Genomic DNA, 27,614 nt, shown 5'->3' with positions numbered 1-27,614 from the left:
CTCCTGCCTTAGGGGAAGAAGCTGCAGCAAACTGGAAGCATGGCCCAAGGAGACACCTAGTCAGTGCAGTCTTACAGGTGACTTTTTCTGTTTGGAAAAGTCACTTTCCACGTACACAATGATGAGATAGTGAACTTTGTAACTCTGTTCTTGGAGCGGGCACAGGTCCAAGAACATGGTCCATGCAGTCAGGCCCTCAGCTGTGGCTTTCTTTCCAAAAAGCTACATGTCCCCTTCCTTTCTCTATCCCCTCAATCTGGGTACCTGAGCCTCCCCTGGAATCCCTTCCATCCTCTGGCAGGGCTGTTGGGATCACACAACCAAGCTCTGATGAACTGCCTGGGTACCCATGCTGACACTGCAGGCCTGCAGCATCAGGATGCTGAGCAAGTACCAGAGCACCTCAGTGCAGCAAACAGGGTGTCCTTGAGGGGTCAAATCCATCAGCTGCTTTGGGAATTGCTCAGATTTGGGATTAACATCAAAAGACTGCACAAAAGGCTCCAAATTAAACACGCTGATGGAGAGAAATCCACTTGAGGAGGAAGGTAGCATTTGGCAGACAGTTTTCTGGGAGAACAGCAAAGCTTGCCTGGCCCTGAAAGTGTTAAACAACCCTTGTATGAGCTGTACTGGAGATATTTCTCATTTCCTTCTTCCTGCCTTCATTGCCCAAGGTGCACTTTATATTAATTTTATTACTTTTTTTCCCCTCCCCTAGAAAATCCAACTCTCCAGAGGAGTTGGTAGGTTCCAGCTCTGCTCTGCATTTACAGACTCGACTAATTACCCAGATAATGGGTTGGGTGCTGTGGTAAGGGCATTTCCTGTGAGGCAAGGTTAGGCAGATAAAATGCCTGGAGCCAGACGGTTTTGGATTCAGCCGTTCTGGGAGACGTTTCTAATTTATTAGTGCTATTTTTTTAAAAATAAATTAAAAGGTTTTTAAATGAATAGAGATTTGCTCTTTCCAAGTGATTTATCTCCTTTGCCTGATGGGCGGAGGAGCTGGCAGGGACGTGGATGGGGAGGGAGAATCCAGGGAGATAGGAAAGAGTGGGGTCATCTCAGGTGGAGGGGATGAGCGAGGGCTGCGTGGCCTCTCTGAACACGTCCGTGCCAGAGACAGGCTGGAGACATCCCAAAGGAGCAGCACTTTGGGACAGATTGTTGCTATTTTGGCTGCAGCCCGGAGGCCTCCAGCATTTTGAGCCTGTCCTGGGGAGCAGCCATTCATTTCCCAGCCCTGCCTGTGCCCTGGGAGCCACCTTGGCCCCGCTGGGGGCTGGGAAGGCAGGACACTGCCAGGACACGTTTTTGCTCTCTGCCAGCACCAGGGTCTGTCTGTCTGTGTGACTGGGCCAAGGCAGGAGCTGCCCTGGTCCCTGCCATCGGTCCTTGCTCTGCAGGACTCAGCTGGGTCCATGACAGAGCCCACTGGCAGGGCCACAGCTCTTACTTTTGCATTTTCCCCTTTACCTCAGCAGCTCCAGACAGAGCTCTGAGCTGGCGTTGGGGAATGTGAGGTGGCTTTTGTGGTGGGGGACCCTGCACATCCCTTGCCATGCTGCTGCTCAGCACTGCCAGCCCACCTGAGCCACACCTGAGAACACAGAGCTGGCAGAGGCACAGCTGCTCCTCACCTGCCTTGTACCAGAGGTCCCAGGGACTCACATCAGGCTTCCTGCTGTGTGTGTGTGTGACAGCCAGCCCCCAGGGCCACCACACCTCTCCCTGCTTGGAGAAAAGTGTCTGATGGGACAAACCATGATTTCCCCTTTTCTTCAAAGCAGAGATCCCAGTGACTCAATGAGTCGCTTCCACAACTGCTTTGGTGGAAGATCTGGGAAGATCCATGAAGATCCTCTGTCCCCTTTCAGCTGCACTCTGCACTTGCTCTCTGGGGTCTGCTCTGCTCTGGCATGGGGATACCAAGGACTGAGGCCTGCCTAATAGCAGGGAAGGTGGGAATGCTAAATGATGGTCTGTGTGTGCTGGTGTTTGAAGATAGAATTTGGGGCCAGCGCTGAGACTCAGCTGTCATAATTACATGCCCTCCCCATGGCTACCTCTGCTCAAACACCTACAGCTGCACAGGTTCAGGTCAGCTTCCCCTTCCATCCCTCTGTACAGAGCAGTCACTTGGAGCTTGGTCATGTGAGGGGGCTTCACTTGTTCCCTTTCAGCTGTGATCCACGAAATATTCATATTTCAGGGACACAGAAGGATAAATTCAGTGTTATCACAATCTACCTAATGAGGCTGAAATCAAGCAGTAAGAGGTATGAGACAATTGTTCATCAACCTTTACACTGTGTTCAGCCTGATAGAAAAGCTCAGGGGCCTTAGGAGTCTGCTCAGCTTTCCAGGTGAAGGTGGTAAGGAGGAAACCTGGGCACGAGACCAACCTCCCTAGGAATGGATGTCACAGGGATCCCCTCATGAGAAATCCTTTCCTCATACAGCAGTGGTGAGCCTGTCCCTGAGTTAGCACCATGCAGACCTTTGGATGGTGGTTTTCCCTTGCTGCTCCTCTGAAACCACAGCCAGGCTCTCCCCAGCACTCTGTCCCCAGCCCTGAGCACAAGCTCTGAATGTTGCCAAGAATCAGTCTCTGTCATTGCAATGATGCTCCTGGCTGAACTGCTCCTTCATCAGCTTTTCCATAAGCACTCCTACTCACCAGTCTTATGATACACAGCAAGTCTCATCACAGAATTATGGGATGGTTTGGATTGGAAGAAACCTTTAAGATCATTTAATTTCAAGCCCCTAACATGGGCGGGGACACCTCCCACCTGAAGGTGTCTAAACCCCTTGCCCTTCTTGCTACTTTGTTCAAGACTGAGAAATGGAGTCTAAGATAGTCAGGAAATGTAGAAGTCAAGATCTTTCCATCCAAATGGCAGATGCAGGTTATGCTGCCAGATGTTTCACAGCAGGTATTAAACATCCCAAAGGAGGATACACTGCGGGGCAGGACTGACAAGGCCAATCTGGAACAGGGAATCAATGAAAAGAGCAGTATGCTTGCAGTCTCAGCTCTTGGCATGCCTTGTACATACTTCTAGCAAAAGATGGTGCTTCTCTTAACTCTTTTTCATTTCACCTCCCTCTTCCTCACCCTCTCGATACCCTCAGCCTGCAGTGCCAGGGCATCTGCCAAACATTCACCTTGGCCACAGGCCTTTTCCTCTGGCCATGCTGATGGGTGATGGATGTCTTTCCCTTTGTATTTATGGTCTCCATGCCCAGCAGGGCAGTGCTAGCTCCTTCCTGCATTTCCTGTGGGCATCCCCTGACTTTACACCTTGTGTAGAGGATCGAGGCCATTACCCAAAGGGGCTACAGGAAGAATGTGTCACATCAGGATATTTATACTCTTATTTACTCCATGTCTTTGGGAAAGGGCTAAAAAATGCCAAGCTTCTCCCACTCTGACCATCTAATCCCTGGTTTCATGGCTCAGCTTGGGGCTTCTAGCCACAGCCCTGCAGGGTTGTTCTGTGTCATCTCTCAGGCTGATGGGAACTGGAGAGGGAATCTCACTGGTTTACAGGGCTGTGTTGAAACCCCTTTGGGAATCTGGCCCAGGCTGCTCTGACTTGCTTCCAGCCTACCTGCCAGCTTTTCTTCCCAGGAAGAGAAGGCTGGAGGGGGTGGCTGGGGAGCAGCCAGGTCTTGCCCTGACAGAGAAAATTTTCTTGGAGCTGCTTTCTCAGTTTCATGCTGATGTTTGACTCGTTCAGACCAGGTGGGTGCTGCACATCTTCCTGCTCCCCCAAAAGTGTGGAGAACACAAAGCTGCTCTTGCTGTGCACTCGGCAGAGCTGACTTGTGCAAAGGAGATGCAGGTCAGTGCAAGGGAAATGTGAAGTCATTCATCTGGCTTCACCTCTTTCTAGATTTGCTCCCCTCCTGAGATATCAGGGCCAAGCCCTCTCCAAGAGCAAAGGTGGGATCTGTTTTTGCAGAAATGCTGGGATTTGGGGCAGGTGAGCAGTATGGTTTTACTTATGCAGCTCACACATTGCTGAGACCTGCACAGGGCAGTGCCTGCTGCTTCTCTTGGGATTTTAGCATTTAACAAAAATATAAGTTTTCCTATCTAGCTGAATATGAGAATAGATATTTCCCTTAGGGAGACAGAGATTTTTGCACCTAAAACTTCCCAGTCTCTTCTGAAAAACCTGAAATAATGTTTTCCTCTCAAATTTTACAGTTCTTCGACTATTGTGCCTGGCTTATAATCAGCATCTGGCCACAAATACTCATTTTAGGAACCCTGGAGAAATTTCTGTCTTCACCAGCCCTTACCATCCTGCTGCCTTCCAGGAGGTAACGCCCACGGAGTAACTGAGAGCATGGTTTTGGCCTCCACAAGCCAAGAAAATGTGCTAAGTGCTGTCAACAGAATGTAATCATAATTTCAGTTAAAGGGTAAATGTGGAGACTGTAATCGTCTCCACATGCACAGGAGCTGAGAGGTGGTAGGTAGATGCAGGTCTAGCAGCTTGGCTGGGATGGAGCAACAAAAGCTTGGCAGTTTTTCGCCCCAGAACTTGCCCAGCTTTGGTCAGCAGACAGGTGGGTGCTAAGGATGAACATGGGAGGGTGGCTCCATTTAAGGAACACGAGTTCCTCAGGGATCACTGAGCTGGCCCAAAGGTGAGAACTGGATGAGTAGAAGGCCTCTCATTGCTCTGGAGGACACTTCTTCAGAACAATCAGATGTGGAGGAGAGTGTAGAGAGTCTGGAGCTCTCTGCCACAGCACCATCCTCCCTGCAGGCAGCTGTGCAGGGTGGGGCAGTGGGACCCTCACACCAGTCCATCCTGCAGAGCCTGGACACAGGGAGAGCCCTGATGCAACAGGACCACCCTTGGAGGATGGATCCTACCAGGGCTGCCTGATCAGCATCAGCAGAGACAGGACTTGCAGAGCTGCAATGCTCCAGAGTCCCACATTGCTGCACAATCCTGTCCCTGTGGGCACTGCGAGCAAGAGCAGGGGTCATGGAGCTCCTCAAGTGCTGGGTATCATCTCAGATGAGCAGCAAAAGGCAAAGAAAGTGTGAGAGTGGGAGCAGAGTAGAAGAGAGGGAAAATGAGCATTCAGCACAAATGGTTGTGGAAACAGAATTATCTCCCAGGGCTATGAAATCCTTTAGTCTTTCCCACAGCAAACAAGGAGCCATCTTTTCCTCTGCAGCTCCATCCTGCTTGGGATGGGCAGCAGCATCTCTCATCTCTCATCTGTCTGCAAAGAAGGGTTGCCCAGATGCAGGCTGGGATGTTGTTGCACGTCTGCTACAGCTGCAGCCCAAACAAGGTTTTCTTCCATCAGCGAGTTCTCTGCTTCCTCCTGCAGCTCCCTGCCTTTGTGCTGCCTGGTGCCACAGCTCTGCCCTCACATATTTGCCTGTGACCACCAGAAATGACTGGGGACAAAGCCAAGCTGGGACCCGTGGGTCACCAGAGGAGACTATCCATCAGCTTCCCAGCCCTGGCACAGTTCAACCTCTCCCCAGCTGAGCCCTTCTGGGTGGTCCCAGGATCTGCCAGTCTGCAAGGAAGACACAATGTGTGTCATGGTCCTGCCCTGAGGAGTGTGTCTGGGGACCAAGGGTTTGCCTGCTGCTGCCACTCTTGCCTGATAGCTGCTGTTGGCACCATGCTGGGCACAGAGGGGCCCTGTCTCCTTGAGTGGCACTTGAATTCTGGGAAGCAGCATCTCCTTCTGCCACGACCTGGACCCCCTGGTTCCCCTGGCAGGAAGCAAGGGCCTGACTCTGACCCCAAGCCTGCATGAAGGGACATATTTCTGCACAATTGAAGGCATCAAGCACCTCTTCCAGTCTTTCAGAGCCTCAATTTATTTGTTTGCTTGTTTATGTTTCCTCCTGGGCTAATGCACAGCACATGAGGCACAGACCATTCATGCAGCTGTCACAGCACAGGGAATGTGTGGCCAGGCTGTTGGATGAAACTCTCCCTGAGTTCAGGGTGAGCCCCTTGCTGCTAATCACACAATCACAGAATGGTTTGTCTTGAAGGGTCCTCAAGGCCCATCTCGTTCCACCCCCTGATGTGAGCAGGGTCACCTTCCACTGTCCCTGGCTGCTCCAAGCCCTGTCCAACCTGGCCTGGAATATTTCCAGGGATGGGGCAGCCACAGCTTCTCTGGGGGACCCTGTGCCAGGGCTTCATCACCCTCATGGCCAAGAATTTCTTCCTGTTATCCAGTCTCCATCTACCTTCCTGAAGATGTGACCTGGAGGTGGGTTCATTCCTGCTTCCCATCCTCCCTGCAGTCTTCTGATGGATTGTTTCCCAGCCATGCCAAGCACATGGTGCACAATGAAGTCAGCTGGCTGTGGGTGATGATAGCAGACGTGAGATCATCTCAGAGATACCCCACAGACCCCTGAGGACTTTAGAGGCCCCAAACCCATGCCAGCTCCTTGCTTTGGTGGTCAGGTTTTGGGAAGGCTTTGTGCTGAGAAAAAGGAGACACACTCCCTGAGCAGGAAATGCAAACAAACTCTTGGGATTGCACCTGGAATGGTGTCCAGGGCCTCAGAACCCCTTGCCATCAACATTGCCCACATGCACGATCCCCCTGCAGCAGCAGCAGCAGCAGCAGCAGCAGCAGCAGCACAGCCTGAGCAGCTTGCACAGCCACAGGAGGAAAGCCCAGGCTCTCACTCCCCAGTGAGCATCATGTCCTTGTCCTCCTCCTGCTGGTGCCTGGAACCAGTCCTGCTGCTGCCCTCAGTGCATGGTGACCATGGACATGTGTGGGGCTGACCCCCTGTCCTGCAGGCTGTGCTGGAGGATGAACACACCCCATGTCTTTAGGTCACAGAATGAAACAGGGCACTCACAGGGTTTCCAGGCTGTGCAGCCCATCAAAGCCATTGGCTCCCAAGCTCTGGATCCGGTTGTTGTGCAGGTGCCTGTGGACAAAATAGAGATGGTCAGTGGGGGGTGCAAGCTGACCTTTTCCTTTGGTCTGAGCCATGGTCCAGAACATCCTGTAAGCTGAGCTCAGCGTGGGCTGGGATGCCAAGGGCACTTATGGGGTTCCCTCTCTTACCCCATGAGACATATGTTGGGTGCAGTAATGCTTGCAGAGAGCCACAGAGCTCCCATTCCTCTCAGGAGTTCCAGGCTACTGTAGGAGTTTCCTTGAGATCTCCACCTTTACAGCTGCCAGGTGGCTTTGGATGAACATGCTTAAGCAAGAAGCCTCAAGAAACACCCTAGAGCTCATCTCACCCTGGGCTCAGCCCACGGTGTGGCTTCACCAGCTGGTCATGGGCACTGGGTGCTATCTAAGGACACAATCATATTTGGACTTCTTGGAGCCTTAGTTGCAGCAAGAAGACTTTGAGTACAAAATCATCCTGTTAGTCACAGTTTATTATCTTTGCATGCAAAAAAAAAAAAAATAAAAAGATAAAAAAGAAAAAACCACAACAAAACTGCCAGTTCCTGGACCAGCTCCAGTTCGATTGCAATGAATGTTGCCTTCAGTTCAGTGCTTCAGAGTGCCTGGATGAAGTGCTGGGGCCATGCCCCAGGCTGATGCACATTCTCTGCACCATAGGAACAATTTTTTTCCTGTTCCACTTCATCCTGCTGCTACATGCCACGATCATCTAGTGCTTACAGGCTTGGGAGCTCCCAGCCTTAACGTTGGCATTGGGAGCCATATGCTGGGGGCCCCTGCAAAGCCACCTGGGGTAATTTTGCCTTGGAAGCTCTGTAGGTGATGAGTTTCTGTAGTGTAGTTCTGGGTTCTGTGTTTCCATGGATCCCTCACTCCCCCGTCTCAGTGTTTTGGCAAACCCAAGGTCTTAATCCCTGGATTCCTCATCTTGGATTATCAGACTCCTCTGCATGTGTGCACGTCTCAGTGCTTCTCCCATGTCACTTCCTTTACAGCTGTGAGCTTGTGGCTAATTGTGCATGTCCCTCTGACATCCCACCCAAAGGCACTTCTGAGTCCATGGAGAGAATGCTTGTGAGCAGTCTGAGAAAAGTCTGCTGAAAACCAGAAGACAACCCACTGCTTCCCAGTCTGCACTTCTACCAGCCTGCACTTCACCCCTTTAGTGATGCCCATGCTTGCAGTGCCACAGTCTGTGATAAATGCCCACCAAAGAGGGGCAGGTCTCTCAGGGCAGGTTTCCCCATCAGTTCAGATTCTCTTTTAACACCAAGCCCATGTGGTGAATTGCTGCCATACTACTCCCCTTGGGAGTCCTTTTGTCCCATGCCCATGACAGCAGTAGCAAGGGATGCACCAGCTTTTGTCCAAGGCTGCTGCCTCCTTCCAAGAGCCTGGGGGAGGCTCCATCCTGGCAGGTGGATCAATGATTTTTTCATTATTTGCTGCTTGATCTAAATGTGTCTCAGCTTGAAAAATCTCTCACGCCACCTGGATTCAAGTGTGAGCTGTTTGGCTGAGCACAGGCAGCTCCCACTGCCAAGTATTCTAGGGTAAAACAAGAGGAAGCTGGGAGTGGAGGAACAGCCAGGCTTTAGGGCAGTTTGGTAGAGGCCAGCAAAACAGAAACCAGCCTGAGACGGATGTTTGTCATTGGGATGAGAATATACAAACATTTCAGAGGAAGGGGAAGGGGAAGGGAAAGGGAAGATATCTGATAGAATATGTTTGCTCCTTTGAGCAAATGGGAAAAAAGGAAAGGATGCTGCCTGCAAGAAAACTTGGACTGTGACTTTTAGAGGAGAAAAGAAGCCTGAGATCAAAATGAGAATCTTATGGGAGAAATTTCTCTTTGTCACAAGAAAAGAAGTTTGTGCCCAGATGGTTTTCTCCATCAGATGTTAACAGATTCTGGTCATGCTGCCTTCTCTTCAGCTGGTGGTGCCAACCACTTTGGGCTCCTTTGGCACTGGATACTGCATTTGGCAAAGAGAGGGTTGGGGTCTGCATTGCTGTGGGAACACATAGCTAGGTAGCACAAGAGCCCCATGCCCCAAACCCCTGTCTGCTGTGAGGGGACAGTGTGGGGACAAGGGAATGCTGAATGCCAGGGAAGGTGTGAACTCCCTGAGCTTTGTCAGGACACTGTGACTGGACACCTTGTCCAAGCTTGGACATGCTGACCAGATGACTGCTATCACTGCAGTCAGGCAAGGAGACAGCAGAGAAAAGCAATCACCTGCTGTGCTTATATTTGGCTCTATAGTGCTTTCTTTGGAGGCAGAGTAATGAAAGTCATCCGAAGGAAGTTCTTTGTTGGTGAGAAAATTATGAACGACCAAAAAAAGGAGTTATAAAATAATTTGCTGTCCAAGCTGAACTCCAGACCTACCCAACCACATGGCAATAATAGAAACAAGAGAGCTGGAAAGGTAAACACTTGAAAAGACATTCCTGTCTTCCATCCTGCCTCTTTTTCTCCCCTGGTAAACAAATTTTAACAAGTGGAATTGCAACATCTCCAGTGCTTGTCAATTTGAGTTCAGCCCACACAATGTTATATTCTGTTCTGTAAATTACAGCTCAGCCGGTTTGATAGCAGCTCAAGGTATTTGATTCTGGGCTATAAACAACCCCTACAATGCAAAAACATGGGAATTCTTTAAGCCTTTGCTGTTGGAGCTAGAACCCACCAGTCTCTTTGGTAAGGGCAATGGGCTTTAGGATCTGGGTCTCTTCTTTGCAGGCATGGAGTGAGGATGGGTTTGGGCAATCCCCATGGAAGAAGCTGTGCCCAGGATGAGGACAGTCATGGCTGTTTTGTGGGCTGGCCTGCAGGCTGCTCTCAGCCACGCACTTCCATCAGAAAACAGCAGCAGCAATTGTTCCACTGAGCCCTGGCAGGGTGGGACTGCCCAGGACCTCCTGCAGCAGCACAAGGGCTCCCATCTGTCGTGGGACAAGTGAGCTCCTCTGCTGCCAGGTGAGCCCTTGCTGTATTTTACTGAAAAAAAATAACACAAATGACAGTGGCTGCAGAATCCCATGCAGGCTGGGGAGAGAGGCTGCAGCCTAGCTGGTGCCTCAGGTGGTGAGAGTTTAGAAACAGAAGCAGAAAAAATATCAAACCCTACAAGATTCATTCTGACTTATAATAGGAAGCATGCAACATATTCTAAAAAGAAGATTTTCTCTCCTTGCCAACAATTTCTTATCAGAAATTTGGAATAAATGTGATTTCCCTGCCCCCGACCACCCCCCCCCCCCCATCATTCATACAGTACCCTCAGTCAAATTTGTTCAATTTTCATTTGACTTCCTTTTCCATTTAGTTTTTCAGTGAATTAAAACGTCCTGGAGAACATGCTGGGAAACAGTCCAGCACAGGCAGTAGCTTCAACTCAGGCAATGCCACCTCCAAGGGGACTGCACATTTGTCTCACACAGAAGGGAAGCAGGTTGAGCTAGTGCCTAAATTCTGCTTTAATGATGGTGCTTGTCTATATGGGCAAGGGAAGGGAAATTGTATCAACATCTGCACTGAACATTGGTGAAAGCAGATCTGGCAGGACAAATGTGCTGATACCATCCTGGTAACTGGATGTCGATGAACTGAAATAGGTGCAGAGAAGTGCAATAAAAATGATCCAAGGGCTGGAAAAAATAGGATGGAGACTTAAAGAACTCAATCTGTTTAACTTATTAAATAAGATCAAGGGGATGAGTGCAGTGTAATGTATAGGATTCTTCCTGGTTAGAAACTGGGTACTAAAATGGTTCTGTGATTAGCAGAGGAAAGAATAATAAGAACAAATGTCTGAAGTCAAAGCCAAAGAAAATTCAAATGGGAAAGATGAGGGGGTTTTTTTTAACACTAAGGATGATTAACCACTGGAACAGACTACAAAGAGAAGTGGTGGATTTGCCATTGCTTTCATTTCTAATGACTTCATTTTTTTTCTTCTCAAAAACTACAAATGCAAACATTTTCCATCAATTATTTGCATTAGATGATTTGAACCAAGCTCAAATTTGACATCATATGAATTCTCCCCTGACCAGCCACTGCCATGATGAGCTTCCATTTTTATTGTGGCAGAATTGTCCTTTTCCCCAACTTGGCCATGGATAAGTAGAGAAATCTAAATAATAAATGGTGCAAACTCTGTGGATTGTTTCCATTAGTGGAGGACCATTATGAGACTTGTCTGGTGAAGAATAAAGCTCAATCAGAACTGACACTCTCAGCGTGCATTGGAGCACAATTTGCTTCTTCCTCAAGTGCTGGAGAAGGAAATCCACTTTTGCCGAGGCAGCAAGCTTGGTCCTTTGAGAGAAAAGGCACTTTTGCCAATTAAAAGGCTCATGAATGGGACCCAGATGTTCCAGGCAATATTGTTCTTGGTGATAATGAATTGCACATGCCTGGCATTCCCTGCCAACATCGAGGTTCCCAACAACTTCTCAGAGAGGCACTGGTAACTCCCTTGCATAGGTGAGGGCAGGGATTCACAGGCTCATCCTGCACCAGACTGGGCTTTGTGGTGCTAGGAAGCCCCAAGCCCCACAAATATCGGCTGAAATGATTGGTGAGCAGCTTCCCTGGAAAGCAGGGATGTGTTGATGTTAGCTTCTAGGCAAGGAAGACACTGAAAAGCAGTAGTCCCTTCTGAAAGTCTCAGCCAGAGTTACACCAGAACAAGGACAAAATGGGAATGGGAACACATGAGTCTTGCAAACAAGTTTTATCTTCTAGTTACTAAACCATTCTGTTAGAGAGAGAGTTGTTTAGTTGTATATCTACTAAAATCCTTCATTTACTGTCTTTACACTTTCAGCTGGAAGGTGCTGCTGAGTAACCTTGACAATAAATTATCAGCTGATATTCAGGTTGTGTGGACGTCAAGTGGAGCAGAGGGGAGAACCAGTCTTATATGAGCATACACACTAAAAGGCTTTTAAATAGCTCCAGGAAAGAGGTCTTGGTGTTTAGTAGCTATGAAAAAAGCAAATGAAATTACAGGGATAGCTAGAAAAGGAACAATGGGCACAGAACAGCATTGTACCATGATACAAACCAGAATTAATTTTTGTCTTTGATACAGTGTACAGATTTGGTCTTCCATCTGAAGGTGTGAAGGAAAAAATAAGTGTGATATGAGAACTAACTTCTGATTTTGTACTGACAGGTGGTAAGAGGACAAGGGGAAAAGAGGGTAGATTATTTTTTTTTTTTTTAACTGAGAGAGGGTAGATTTAGATCAGATGTTAGGAAGAAATTCTTCCCTGTGAGGGTGGGGAGGACCTGGCACAAGTTGCTCAGAGAAGCTGTGGTTGACCCTGGATCCCTGGAAATGTTCCAGGTCACTGGATGGGGCTTGGAGCAGCCTGGGATAGTGGAAGGTGTCCCTGGCCATGGCAGGGGGAGGGACTGGATGGGCTTTGAGGTCCCTTCCCACCCAAACCAACCTGGGATTCCATGTTGCAAACCAGGTTAACAGGGTGGGGTCTGGAAGAGCTGAGCTGAGTGAAGGGTACAACAGACAGTAACAAATACAGCAATACACAGAGGAGGTGGACACAGAGCACAAGAATTAGAGAGTGTTAAGCAAAACTAACTGCTAATGGCACAAGAACAATTTTTCCCAGAGTCAGTTTTTTCAACCAGGTAGGTAAGGGTGAGGGGGGCCAGGTTAGAGGAATGGTTCTGACCTCATTTGCTCTAACTTAAGGGGTTCTCTGCTATGTGATGAAAGTAAAACTAATTGAAGATTTTCTCTATCAAGATCCCTCATTACAGGGCCTGTTTTGGAAAGTTCACTCCAACTCTGAGTCCCACACACACCCCAGCACCTCTTCTAGGAGATCCTTTGGTGACATCAGGAAATAAGGGAACCGCAGCCCACTGCAAAGACGAGGCAGCAAGGACATATCTGCAGCATGGGGGATCTCTTGGGAATGGAAGATTTTACTTGAGGACCCCTCTGGTGAGTGGGACTGAAAGAGGTACTGCGATTCCTGGCTTAAGACTTCTTGCAGAATTCAGCTGACAGAGGAAATGAGGGACACTACTGAGAACTGCTGTCATGCACTTTATTGGACTGTCAGCACAGCAGCATGGGGGTTTCAGATGCTGACTGCTGAATGAAAAATTTCTTATGCTTAAGAAAGATGATGATTTTTGTAAAACAGCCTTTACTTCATACAAACCATCAGCTGAAAAGTATTCAGGATTATTTCCGTGTACAGATACTACAATACATTTGGTCCTGAATAGATCAGACTGGAAGGTAACCACCTATTCCCATGAGCTATCCTGATCAAATATCCACCTCTCTTCTGCCATCAAAACACAGTGCCAGCACCCCAGCACATGGAGCCCTTGTAATTAAAGCTGGGGAGGGATGGTGCCAATTACAGAGATTCATGGATTTCACGATGAGTGATGTTCACAAGGCTCTGCTCACTGAACAGCCTGCAGCCCTAGTTTGAAGCCTGCAGCAGCAATAGATGGGAATAAGATCAGGGAATTCCTCAACAAAGGTGTAATTTATTAGCAGACACTGAAGCTTTAAAGTATTCCAGATTGAGGCTGGGACACTCTGATGTCAGTGCTTGTGGTGGTGCAGGATGGTGAAATGGTTCTGCCTAGGGCCCAAGGTGTGTGGAGGAGAACAGCACAGCTCTGCACCTGGGAGCTCCTGCCCTCAGCCGTGCTCAGCCGTGTCCCTGAATATTGACCAGGCTGTACAGGAGGGATTGCCCTGTGCTCAGCCATGTCTGCCCTTGGCTTTCTTCCCCCAGGGGCTCATTTTAACACCCTATAGCTGGGAGTTTCCAATGTTTATAGCAGCAGCCAGACCCTCCATCTGCCTGCAAATCCAGACATTTGCAGAGGAAGGCACATGTGTCATCTGCACTCTGGTAGGGAATGTCTTCTCTCAGCTTGGCTGTCTTTAGGTAGCATTTGCTTGTCAGCTCAGTGGGTGAGTCTGCAGCAGGGACATATCCCTGGCTGGGACACAGGAGGGACACTGGGTGACTTTCCACTGGTGATGTGTTGACAAGGGCTTGCATGGAAGCATGGGAGAGATTTATGGGGCTAGTTCTGCCAAACACTTGTGATCCCACAAAAATGTAGCATCGTGTCCCACAGAGCCTGGCAGGATCACACATGTGTTCCCTTCCAATTGTATGTGGTGGGACATTATTCTCTCCCTTGTGACCTAATGGTCAATGACTTTTATTTCTGAAGCTTGCCTGTTTAATTAAGGAATTGCTTCTTGCCCACAGTATGGGATGAGCCAGAATGAAAGCAGCATGCTTTGGAGGCTGAAATGAAACCCCAAAAGTCAGCTCACCCGCTGAGTGAGCTATTAAAGCTGACTGAAGTGGTTGCATTATGGTGGCCAGGGGTTTCCTTGCAGAATGAACACTATTGTGGGTGAAAAGTACTTTTTTGATTTTTCTCAAGTTGCTTTTTTGCTTTTCTCCTAAATAAGCCTTTATGCTTTGTCTAAACAGATGAATTTGATGCTTAATAAAACTCTGAACTGCGCTTTGTCCAAACACTTTCTATGCTGGATGGTCTCAGTAAACACTTTAAATTTTGAAAGGGAAATAATTGCTAACTTTCACTAAGGCACTACATGCTGAGGTTACTTAACACCCTGGTATCAGTACAAATTACCAAACTAGACATGGTATTTCATGTGGATAGAGGAGCTCTAAAGCAGCTGGCAATCACACCCAAACTTGCTAATCAACACCAAAGAGGTAATAAGTATTTGATTTGCACATGCCAAGTCCCTTTTAAAGGGAAGATAATCTGCAAGCTTCCATTGATAGAAAGGATGCCCCTCCTGAGCAGCTGCCAGGGGGATCAGTTCCCTTTCTGACCGAGGCTGTGGGTGGTTTGGTGTCTCACTGTCCATGGAGTGAGTGTTTCCATCCTGGAGCAGCACTGCTCCCCAATGCTGGCCGTGAAATGCTTACAATGCAAATTGGACAGCACACCTGACCTGCAGATGTACCACAGTCATGCAAATAAGCAGGCACGGGCTTGGACAAGGTGTTGATGTTAGACCTTTGATTGAAAATTGATTTTGGTAATAAAAGGGAACGAGGGGAGAGGAGAGGGAGTGAGTTGGTATGTTTTCCAAGAAATTAAAATAATAGTTTTGTGACCTGACTGCAAATTGTTGCAATATAATTTTTTTCATGTTGCTAGAAATTCCTGTAGTTTTAACACAGGGATTGAAGAGAGGAAAAGAAATTAAAAGGTTTGGCTTGAGTCTTCAATGAAAACAATCTGTTTTTTGTTCCCATTTACCGATTTTTTTTTTTAAATACAAAACATTTCTTAAATTATATCAAGGAGATTTGTAGCTCTTCACTAAAAAATGGGGAAAAAATGGCAAAAAAAAAGGAGAAAAGCAGCAATTTTAGCATTCCATATCAAATGAGGGGTATTCCCCGACTCTTTGAACAAAACCTCTGCCCCTCGGCCCAGCAGCAAGACGGGATTCCCGCAGGAGGAGGAGCCCGTGGGCAACACCTTGTCCCAGCCAGGGGAATTAGAAGGGGAGGAGGCTTACAGCACCACGAGGCTGCTGAGGTTCTGGAAGGCGAAATCTGGGATGTGCCAGATCTGGTTGAGGGCCAGGGTCATGGCTTGGAGCGCCGGCAGGTGGTTCAGAGCTCGCACAGGGATCTCCGTCAGGGCGTTATCGTCCAGCCACAGGTGACGCAAGGAGAGCAGCCCCTCAAAGCTCCTGTCGGGCACCACGGAGATGAGGTTCGCATCCAGGCGGCTGGGGGAGAGAAACAGGGTGGGGATCAGCAAGAGCCCTGCCCGCGGGGTGATGTGAAGGCAGCGATTGATGGCCAGGGATGTTGGACTGGGCTGTAAATAGTCATTAACATCAGAATGTATCGGTGCTGCTCCTGCCTGTGGAGGGAGCAGGGCCCCTCACGAGGCCTCCTTGGAGAACTATCCCTAGATAAGAATTGCTTAGTCACGGTGACTGGGCTAAGAGACCCTTCTCCTCACTTTGGACCCTGCCTTATCTCCTTGTAACACTATTGATCATATTTCCTTAGCCCCAAACCATTGGTCATTCTGTCAAGCCATCCTTTCCCTATAAAACCCCCTACTTTTACCCAGCTCAGTGGAATGCTGCTGTCCCTGGACTCCCCTTGTCAGAAGACAATAAAGAACCCTGCGGAACCTCTACACGGCGCTCCCGGTCTCATTTCTGTGCGCCGGCCAAAGTACCTTGCAAGCCCAGATGAAATCACTTGGAGCTGAAATCACTGTAAGAGCTGATTGCCTGAACTCCAGGCACCGCTTGCATCTTGGTACCTTGTGGCTGAAGCCTGCCTGAGACGCCAGGAGAGGCCGTTCCTTGCGGAACTCCCTATCTGGTTATGTCGGTGGCAGCCAGGGCTTGGACTTCAGGCCCCAGGCAGCTACACCAGCCTGTGCTGGGAGATGTCTGAGCACCACTAGGGACCATCCCTCTTTGATGGTCCTTTGGTGGCAGCTCCTGAAGCACGGTGCTCGGGCTGAGCCCCTCTGCTTGCCCCCCGCACTCAGAGCATCAAAGCTGCATCTCCCGGGATGAGCCTGGCATGGATCTGCCCCAGCAATCCCCGCCAGGCTGGGCTGCCCCACAGCCCGCTCACACCCTCGGGTGTGCGGGGCCAGGCTGGGAGCCACGGTGCGTTCCACAAGGAAAGGATCTGTCTGGAGATGGACAATGTGTCACAGCCCTGCTCGGGGTCCTGTGTCCCCGGGCAGGAACGGAGCCCTGCTCTGCTATCACACCTCTGGGTCTTTCCTCCCCCTCCATTTGCCAATTGCTTCTTTTTAATCATCATGGAAAGCTCAAGGAGGTTGAATTTGAGTTTTAATTTAGTGAGAAACTTTAATTTTGAGCACTTGTTTTCTGTTTCAAAATAGAATGACAAGCCAAAAAAAAATTAAGGCTATTATGGAAAAAAAGTTTAAAACTTACATTCGGGAATCACCTCTCTAAAGATGTTTTATTGCAATGATGGTGAGCAGGATACAATGTGTTAGCTGTAGATTTCAAAACCAAATTATAAGAGGAAAATACTTCAGATTTGGACGAAATACCAGGAACCAATTATATAAAATTTTAATTTTCATCCACAGCCAACAGAGCTTATTTTATTTTTCCAAGCTATCTAAGGCAGAGATCTCTGAATTCAAATTGCAAAGAGGAAGCACTTTGTCTCTTATCAAAGCGTGAGAGAGAGAAGTTAACAGAGCTGTCATGCCCAAGCCCTCAAATCAATGATCCTCCAGAAAGGAATGTGGTAAAGAAATTAGTATTCTTGACTGTATAAAGTAATATTTTTAATAAAAGCTGAACACTAGAGCAAACCCCCAGACACTGTTACCCCCAGGCATGACCCTTCTTGAAAGAGTACTGACATTTCTTAATTCACAAAACACTGCAATGAACTGCAGGAGGAGGACAGCAAATACCCCATCACAAAAGGGAGCAGGGAAGGGGCTGGGTGTAAGCCCTGCTTTCTGCAAGGGGGTGTGGGAGGTATTTCCTGGGTAACATTCTCAGATATTCCTGGGAAACAGACCTTCCCTACATCACAGAAAGAAGTATTTCCTGCCCTGGCTGGCCTGACCTGGATGGACAAATCTGGAGATTTGTACCTGGTTAAGAAGTGCAGTCAAACCTTCCTGAGACCTCCTTCAGAAAAATGTCCTTGAAATGCAGAGTACAAACTCTGGTACACCATCACCTTAGACTAGAATGATAACTCAGGGTGAGTTAAATTCCTATTCCATTACTCCCATTTTGCCAGCACCTCAGAGGGTGGTGAGGCCCTGGCACAGGGTGCCCAGAGCAGCTGTGGCTGCCCCTGGATCCCTGGAAGTGTCCAAGGCCAGGTTGGATGGGGCTTCCACTTGGGATACTGGAAGGTGTCCCTGCTCATAGCAGGGGGTGGAACGTGGGCTTTGAGGTCCCTTCCAGCCCAAACCATTCTGTGATTCTGTGATTCTGTGATTCATTTTTCCCAAATTTCAATACTCTTGCATTGCTGCAAAGGGACATTTTCTGATGCAAAGCTGTTCAGTTTTGTGTCTTTGCTCAGAGGGCCAACACAAGACAATGGATTTTGATTTTTCCTGTTGAGAGAGTGGGCATTGCAAGTTCTGCCCCAATTTACATACTGCCTCCCAAACTACCAAAAAATTCCGAGAATAACATCATTCGTCTTCTCGAGACAACAACTCTAAAGCAGATCAGAAAAGCTGCAGCAGCTCAGAGTAAGCCTAAGGATTCTATTTGAAAGTTTCTTCAAAATGTTTTGAGACAAACAAGGACTTCTTGAGCAAAATTAAAACTTCTGCACAAAATGTTAATCTTTGCTTATTTTTTTCCATTCCCTCCTCAGCACAAGAATTCTGTTAGGTTTTGGCATCACTAACTGTTAAAATTAAAAAAATAAATAGCAGCATTGCTTCCTTTTTCCAGATATATTCTTTCACCTAAATCCCTGTAAGTTCACTAAAAATTGTTTTAAAGTGAGTGCTTTTCAAGTTTCAAGTTTAATTAATTAAAGAACAGACAATGAAAATACTCATGAGAATATATTTATAATTTCTGAAACCCAAACAAAGCTTTCAGAAGTGGAGATGCTAAACCAGAGCTAAGGACTGGTATGCCAGGCTGAGCTGGGACAGGAGTAGGGACAGGGATAGGGACAGGAACATGGGAGTAAGATGGAGCCCATGGCTGTCCAGCTTTACATCCCACTTTTCTCATGAACTCCTGGGTGAAGCCTCAGACGTGACCCACAAGGTTTCAGTGTGATGGAGCCCCAGGAGTTTGGGAAACCCTTAATGCTGCTGGATTTTCTATGTGGCTGTTTAGCAACACCCAGGAAAGGCCCTTTCCCCCTAGGGATGTCCACAGGTATGAGAAGTGCAGCACAGGTCCTTGGTGGAGGTTTTTGAGGTACTTGGATGCCAGCCTGCCTTTGTGGATCCTTGTGGAGAGGACATGGGCAAGAACATGGAACCCTCCAAGGAATTTGTTAACACTCCTGGGTGGCTTCTGGCTGCAGGCATGCTCGTGTGTCCACAGCTCTGTATCTCACACCTCGCTGCCAGTGAGGGGTCACCTCTGCAGGACTACATGAACCCCAACTCTGGTGCTCCTCAGTTCTGCAGGGGCTGCCTGGTGACCCCTGGCAAGGTGGGAATGTGTGGCAGCTGTCCATGAGGAACTCTGGGGTTGTGTTCTGGGGAGGTGTTGGGAAGCTCCAGCCATGTAATTACTGTCAGTCTGCTCCAGAGTGTGGAAATCAGAGCTCAGACAGATTCCTCAGTGGAACAAAAGGGAGACCTTCTGCTGCTTACAATGAGCTGAACCTGAGAAGTCTCAGAATCAGCAACCTGCCTGGACCACAGCACAGCAAGACACACCTATGTGGAGCCAGGTAAATTAAAATTAGGAAAAAGGAACTTCCCAGGTGAAGGTATTTCACGTGCAGCATGATGAGCAGGACTCCTTGTGTGCCTTTGCAGCACTGGGGAGGGGACAGGGGGCATGGGCTCAGTGACAGCTGCATTCCTGGCACCAAGGGATGGTTAACTGCTCCTCAGGGAGCTGTTGGCTCTTTCTGGAATAGATGTGCATTCTTTCTAATAAAAGCTGTGCATGTGGGGATTGCTAATTGCTATGGCTTTCAGACAGCTCTCTACTCTCTTCTGGAAGCAGAAAAACTGAAGTTCTTGGCACAGAGTTGTTAGTAATTATATCAATTATACTAAACAAAAACCAACCCAACAGTTCTCTCCTTTCTTCAGTGTGTGACTCTGGCTCCGTAAGTGTTTTGTGTTATGATTTATACCTGAGGTAATTGGGCCGATTAGTGGGTAAATGAGACAGCACAGGCCAGGGCTGGCTCCTCACCTTCCATGGAGATGTTTTAATCTTTATTTCACCAAATCACTCAGTTGGTTTTCCTTGCAAGCTTTAACCCTTTGCTTGCTTGCAGAGGAAGATGCCTCTTTCACGGAGCTGCTGGATATCTTAGGAGTGGGACTCATCCCATGCCTGATGCCAAGCAGTGCTGTGGCTCTGGAGGGAGGATCCCACACAGTGACTCCAGATGTCAGCATGGACAAGATTTCCAAGTGACTTCACAGGCTCAAGCAAGGCTCTGCAGAGCATTGGCCTGTCTGTTGTATGCAGAAGGAGGTGATTTTAAGTGGGGCATTCAAGAAGAACAGCTTATGAAAACCAGCAGCTGCTGAAAGTCTCAGCTTCTGGCTTTAGAGCTGCATCTGCTTCTGAGAGTTACAGGGTGTTTATATGACTTCAACATGACACTGACTCAAAAGTCCTACAAGTGCTTGCAGTCACCTCAGACTTTACTCCATTTCCCTTTTTTTAGGGACAACAAGTGTAGTGAGAGATGTAGCTGCCTGGAAGAACATCTAAAATCCACTGGTTCTTTTTCCCTCAGCAGATGGTCACATTTGTGCAGAGCCATGGAGACAGGAGCAGCTCAGCATCAAATGTGAGTGTGTCTGAGCTTGCCAGTTGCTTCCTTTGCTGCTGCTGTGGGGTGACAGCTCTGGGGAGGCAGAAGAACCTGTGTGGGACGGCAGAGGAAAGTGTTTCCTTGTGCAGGACATTTTCAGGTTGGCTTCATAATGAGTTCCAGGTTCAAGGGCCTGATGTACTTTGGAAGAGCCCCTGCATTGCTTTGAATGTTGTCTGTATTTGATAAAAACTTGAGGAGAAATCAACTGCCTTTTTGCCAGGAGTAGTCCAGAGAGAATGGTGGGATCAGGAACACTTCTAGAAGGAAACAGGCAAATAGGGAAGTCCTTTTCTGAGGAGAAAAGGTCAAGAGTGGGAGATTCCTACTTTCCAATGAGCAGAAGACAAGGCAATGCTACCAGTGCAGCCACTGGGGAGGTCTGGGCAGAGGTGGGATATGTGCAGTGAGGTTTGTGTTAATCCTGAGCTATGATCTGAGATTGTGTGTTCTCTGTGTCACAGACCCAGCAGTTTCTAAGAACTGTCTTTTCCCAAGAAATGCTTCCAGAGTGTTCCAGAGTATGTACAAGTGCATTTCTGAGATGTTGGTAACATAACTGGCAGAATAACCAAAATAACCAGGGGATAACTAGAACCAGTCTCTCTGTTCCCTGACAGATGTGGTGCAAATCTCGGCCTATGACTGGCAGAAACAAATTTACCCTTATCTTACCATTTCCTTCTGACTGTGAAACATTTGCAGAGGGAGCTGCAGCCTGGAAACCAACAGAAATGCCCAATACCATGCTGTCAGGAGAGATCCTAAATGTTGCTGCTGTTTTTTCCTTCCTCACACACATCAGAGCTGGTAAGAATTGTCTGTCTGCATGCCTCAGCCACTCATGTGCAGTAACTGGCCTGCAGCATGGGCTGAGGTGTTCCCCACAGCCCAGTCACCACAGGGCACTGGGACCTCCAACTGCAGCCCATCCTCACAGTATTTTTTGCAACATATTGGGCTATTATCTCCCTTGATAAAGCTGGAGGAGACTTGCCACTGAAGATCAGATGCAGCACTGAGTGGTGCAGGGCTGGGCTGATCTCTCTGCAGACCAGGGAGCTCCTCTGTGGTTCTCTGTCCACAGCAGAACACGGGACATAAAGGAAGGAGATTCTGGAAGGAGAGCTGTGGCCACTGAAGGTGTGAGGGCTGAGCCAGCAGCACGGTGAGGAAGTGCTGGTTGCCCACCCCTCGCACCCCACTCCTGAGACACAAGAGAGGAGCTCCTGTCTCCCGTGTGTCAGCTGAACAGAGCTGAGCTCACCACAAATGTCTAATTGGTGCCTTCAGGCAATCATGTCTCTCTTCCTGTCTGAGTTTATCTTGAAAGGCTCGATTGAGTTACCTCCTCTCCCATAATAGGATCTAAGTTCCTTGTAGTAACATAAGAAGGAGATGATGTCACTGCAGCTCAACTTCTCCAATAACTTACTAATGACTGGGGCCAACACCTCAGCTTCTTTCTCAGGCAAAGCTCCCAGACTGAGTCAGTACCTGGCTGGTGAGCTCCTGGGGAATTGCTGTGCAAGGAGCTGAGGGCACGGTGAGGGAGGACGGCTCCAGGGTCACCCTGCTCGAGGCCACTCTGTTCCCCCCGCCACACTGTCCTGCAAGCCAGCTGCACAGGTGCTGCTCTTTGAGCCGTCCTCAGCCCCTGCTGGGGCCTGACACACAGAGACAGGAGGGTCTGAGTCCCTGAGCCTGCCCAAAGAACCCAGGGGAGGAGCAGGGTTCTTCTATCAACTGATACAACCGGGATAGGACAAAGGCAGCCAGGGACTGCAGTACTCACCTGGAAAGGGGAAAACTGGGTTAAATTTCTGGCTGCCTGTTATGCCTTTGCTGCCATAAGGTATCATAGGTTCAGTGGGAGAATGGAGCTGTTGGAGTGGTCCCAGAGGAGGCCATGCCAGGGGCTGGAGCCCTTCTGCTCTGGAGACAGGCTGAGAGAGCTGGGGCTGCTCAGCCTGGAGAAGAGAAGGCTCTGGGGAAACCTCAGAGCTCATTGTGCCTAAAGGGGGACTATAAGAAAGATGGGGACAGACTATAAGAAAGATGGGGACAGACAATAGGGTCTGTAACAATTGGACAAGAGGTGATGGTTTTAAACTAAAAGAGGGGAAATTCAGACTAGATATAAAGAAGAAATTTTTTATGGTGAGGTGGTGAAACACTAAGGCTGCTCAGAGAAGTGGTGGATATCCCTTCCCTAGAAACATTCAGGGATGGATGGGGCTCTGAGCAGCCTGGTGTAGTTGAAGATGTCCCTGCTCATTGCAGAGGATGGCACTAGATGACCTTTAAAGGTTGCTTTCGACCCAAAGCATTCTATGATTCTGTGAATGACACATTATTGCCTTGTAGGCCAGCTCCTATACCTGGGATCTCTGCTGTGCCACAGAAAGGCTTGCAGCCCTCAAGCAAGACTCACAAGTGCTGCCTGGCTCCATTTCCAGTTGGAAACTTGTGAATACCTTCCCAGGCAGTGAATGGAGGTTCAAGACACAAACATGTTTGCAGTTGGCTGTGGAACAGGACCTGGTGAGAAAGTTTGCAGGGCTCTGTTTGGACTGCAATGAGTCTTCACTCCTGACTCAATGGGGCATGTTTCTGTGGGAAGCTCTCCATGAGGGATGCTCAGGAAATGAAATCAGAGCAATACCTAGACTCCACACAAAGTGCCTTTGCTGTAGACAAGAGGGCTTTGTTATCCCCAGTTGCAAACACCTCCAAAACCCCTCAGGTCAGAACGGTACAAGAAGGATTGCCAAAATCTCTGTGCAGCTATAGAAACTGCTGAAAGCTGGGCAGCTGTGCCAGCTCCCCGACCAGCCTCTCCCTGGGCCATGGCATTGCCCCCCTGGCCATGGTGCCAGGCTCAGGGAAATGGAGAAGGTTCAGGAAGCAGCAGGGTGCAGAGTGGTTCAAAGGCTCACCAGGAAGGGGGGACTGCATATTTGCTGGGAAATGTGGTGTTTGTCAAGCATAAGGCAGCTGGAAAGGAGAAGGGAGAGCAGCCCTTGGGACAGAAGGAACAGGACACACTGTGTTACGGGGAGAGGGGCTCTGAACAGATCCAGGCACACTGCAGTGCAGGGTCCAGCTCTGGGACCCTTGGCAAAGAAACACACATGCATGTTTCTGTGGGTCCAGAGGAGCCCATGGAGATGCTCTGAGCACCAGAGCCCCTCTGCTCTGGAGCTAGGCTGGGAGAGCTGGGCATGTTCACTGGAGAGGAGGAGACTCCAGGGAGACCTCAGAGCCCCTTCCAGGGACTGAAAGAGCTCAAAGAGAGCTGGAGAGGGACTGGGGACAAGGGATGGCATGACAGGACAAGGGGGAATGGTTTCCCACTGCCAGAGGGCAGGGATAGGTGGGATATTGCAACAAAATTCTTGGCTGGGAGGGTTGGTAGGCACTGGTACAGGGTGCCCAGAGAAGCTGTGGCTGACTCTGGATCCTTGGAAGTGTCCAAGGCCAAGTTGGACAGGGCTAAGAGCAACCAGGGAGGTGTCCCTGCCACGGCAGGGGGGTGGAATGAGTCAAGCCTTAGGGTTTCTTTATACACAAACCATTCTATGATTCCATGATTCTATGATAGAAGTTGCCAATTTAAATATGTCCATTCTTTCCTGATCTTCCTATTTCCAGTTTACCTGAAGTTTCTCTGTGGTTCTTCAGGAGTCAGCTTACACACCAATGCTTGAACACCTGGGACCCATCTTCCTTTGGCACTGACATGTTTGTGGTATGGAACAACTGCTGTCTGTCATTTCTACTGGGTCATCACCAGGGACAGGCAGCATGCCCTGGGTGCTCATGTGGGTGAGTGAGTGACTTAAGGCTCATGACATTACATGGGTTATGCCATGACACAGGTCAATGGAAACACACTGGAACTTTATCATTTCATGAGGCAGGAGTGTGGATGTGAACTGTGGTTATTATTTCTTCAGTGCTCACAATGTGCCCAGGACACTGAGGGCAGCCAAGGCAGCATGTGCCTCTTCCTGAATGTTCTTACAGCCTGAGGTGGGAAGTGAGTGTGTTTGAGAGGGGTATGAGGGTGGAGTCAAGTTTCAGTGTTTGTCAGAGTCTCTTCTGAGAGACCTCTGCTTATTGAAAGGTGGTGTCTGCACTCACTGCAGTGTGGGGAGAGAAAGGTAGAAACAACCTGGGGAGATATGTGACCACCAGTGGCCCTGCTGGACTGCCACAGTCAATGCAGAGGAGTCTGGAGGTGACTACAGTACCTGGTGGGCATAGCCAGGCAGGGATAGCCACTGCCAAGCTGCTGGACAAGCACAGCTCCAGACTCACTTGTGCTGTGACCTCTTCATTGACAGTGCAAGGGGGAATTTTGGAGGTACTGGGTCATGTCAAGGGAGTCCCATCACCCCCTTTCAAGTGCTGCCAGCTACCAGCTCAATAAATGGGAAAATTAGAAAGTGAAGTCTCAAGAGAGAAGCTGACATCGTGGACATGTTGGCCCAACTCAAGGTCATTGGGACCTGAATGACCTGCTCTCTGCATCTTCCAGGAAAGGATTTCAAAAGAGAGGAAGCTGGTGCTTTTTGCACACTGTGAGCACAGATGAGGCATCTGATGCAGTTGGGGCAGTTTCTCTGTCTTGTATCTACATATACCATCCTTGGAGGAGATACCAATTCATGCAGACACCTATTTTTCTGTATTATTTTCCAGTTCTTCACTGAAGTTTGCTGAACTTTTAGCTGTTAGCTTGGTAAACCACACAACACTCTTGTCTTTCTGGGAGATGAATCCTGGAATCCTTCACAGCATTGACACTTACAATCATGAGATACATGGATATTGCCTTTACATAAACTTCACAGCAGCTCATTGCTGAAAAAACATCAAGAAATGAATGAAAAACAAATGCAGCAAGGATTTTTTGTGGCACTGCTAAAGTGAACTGCTCTTTGAGGATGATACATTCAACAGCTTGTGTGTGGTCATTAAATCTTTCCCTCAAAAATGCCATTGAGACCATTGTGCTGGTATAACCACATTGCATTTCTTGGTTTTTTACTACTAAGCAGAAAAGACTCTAATCTGACCAGAGGAGATCCTCCTACTGACAGGAAAAAAATCCATGTCTATGATGTACCCACTGGCCATGCCTCCTTTCTGACTTGCTCCCAGAACAGTGGTTGCAAATTCAAATCCCTCCAGCTCTGGAGTGTAGAAAAATTCCTCCCTGCTTAGAGGGTAAGCTGCTCCTTGCATCTGTAGTTTTGGGCAAGATGATCTCCTCTGATAGATTTCCCTGAGGGCTACACAAATGTGTGCTGTGTTGTGTGCAGGAGGCTGTGGGGAGCAGAGATGCTCAGCTCTGCTTTGGTACCCCTTCTCTGATGGGGTGTGTCAGCTTGGGGGGCCTGATTTTTGCTGGATAAAAGTGATGGGTGGAGACAGGGACATTTTACTTCTGCCTTCCAAGTGTAGGAAAAACATCTCACCCAGCCTTATTCACACAGAACTCAAAACTTAAAAAATAGGGTCTTTCTATACCCAGAAGAGAAAGTCAGATTCCTCCAGAGAGTGTTTCATCCCCCAGAGAGGGCTCTGAGATAACAGAGATGATTCACCCTCTGCAGATGCTGATCATTTTCCACTGCTGCTGTGGTGAGGTAATATCTAGACAGCCACGGTCAGAGGATACAAATCCACCTGGTCTGCCTGAGGGAGACGTGGGCACAGCAGAAACTTATCCAGACTGAAGGAAGATTGTTGTGTAGTGAGGCCATGGTGGTGACTCAGAAGAACTTGGTCTCCTTCCTGTCAGTATTTTAGAATCCTCCACCATGAGGGAAGGATCCAGCATCCCAGTCACAGAAGAGGCACAAAGACACCAGTACCCTGACCCCAGGCACTCAACATTCCAACTACAAACCCAAACTTTGTAGCTGTGCCAAGCACCAGCATGGCTGATCCCCACCCTGTTACCTGTGGGCTGCAGGTAAGTTGCTTCTTGGGTCCTAGCAAGAACACAGTGACCAAGATACAGGTTTTGCCCCAGTCAAAGATAGTGATGCATGTTCTGCCAAGTGGATTTGCCAATGGCTTTTGGAAATACAGTGTTGCTGTTCATTGCAGTAAAAATGGTTCTCAGAGGTACTGGGAAGCACGCTCTAAACAGCAGGGGGAGATGAGCTGAATGGCAAAGAAAGATGCTGGAATAGGAAATAAGGTCCGGACATGCACTTTGTTTCCCAGTCAGGGATACTCTTGAACCCAGATCTTGGATTTGGATCAGGCCCATATATAATACAGAGGAATGTGTCCAAAATTGGAATGTTGAACTGCATTTGTATTCTAATGCACCTTTTCCTCCTCAAACCTGGTCTGATCTTGCTAAGCTATTGTTGCCAGTCTTGGTGACAAACACAGATCTCCAGTGGCAGCACAGACTGGGTGGAGGAAAGACCTAGGACACAGCAGTTGGATGACAGCCCATGGTACACAGGACCAGAAAAATCTTATCTGTTCAAAATCTGTGCCAAAAAAGAGTAACTCCTCTGAATTTGCTTTATCATTGATGAACCAAATTATGAGAAGTGGCATCACGAGAAGACATCAGTCCCTTCCAGGGACATCAGCCCACCTGAATCAAAATTGTATTATCTCTTCCTTGTCTGTGCACTGGCTCAACTGCATAAGCCACAGGGGCCACTGTGCCATTTTCAGGTGACTCCCAGACTGTGCAAGACATACCTGGGAGGAAGGATCATGGCAGTGCAGCCAGAGAGGCTCCTGCTTCCATACAGCTACGAGGAACACTAGCAGCAGCCAAACTTCAGCGAAGACTCACCACACCATGGCTACAGCAGTGCCTGAAAATTAACTTCAATACATCCAGATATGTGGCAAATCTGCCTGCAGTGTTCACTTGAATGTGAACTTGAAACATCTGTTCTTGGACTGTCCCAGACTATCTCCTTTGTAGAAATATTATTAAAGTCTGAAGTAGCCAAGTGGAAATCAGACTTCTGAAAACAGAGTGGGGACAAAACTCCACTGACTTGGTT

The 27,614-nt window shown here is 48.5% G+C and overlaps 1 protein-coding gene across 1 annotated transcript in view; it reads right to left on the bottom strand.

Moving 5' to 3' along the window:
- LGR6 (leucine rich repeat containing G protein-coupled receptor 6) overlaps positions 1-27,614 on the bottom strand; it is a 141,725-nt gene that overhangs the window by 32,448 nt on the left and 81,663 nt on the right. The window contains exons 5-6 of the mRNA XM_062509479.1: positions 15,552-15,767; positions 6,887-6,958 (exon numbers count right to left, since the gene is read on the bottom strand). Coding sequence (XP_062365463.1) covers positions 6,887-6,958; positions 15,552-15,767 — 288 coding nt within the window. The remainder of the gene's footprint in view (positions 1-6,886; positions 6,959-15,551; positions 15,768-27,614) is intronic.

The sequence above is a fragment of the Cinclus cinclus genome, chromosome 27 (genome assembly GCF_963662255.1).
Source record: "Cinclus cinclus chromosome 27, bCinCin1.1, whole genome shotgun sequence".
Lineage (NCBI taxonomy): Eukaryota > Metazoa > Chordata > Aves > Passeriformes > Cinclidae > Cinclus > Cinclus cinclus.
Note: the sequence above shows the minus strand (reverse complement) of the source record. Positions and strands in the feature narration are given on the sequence as shown.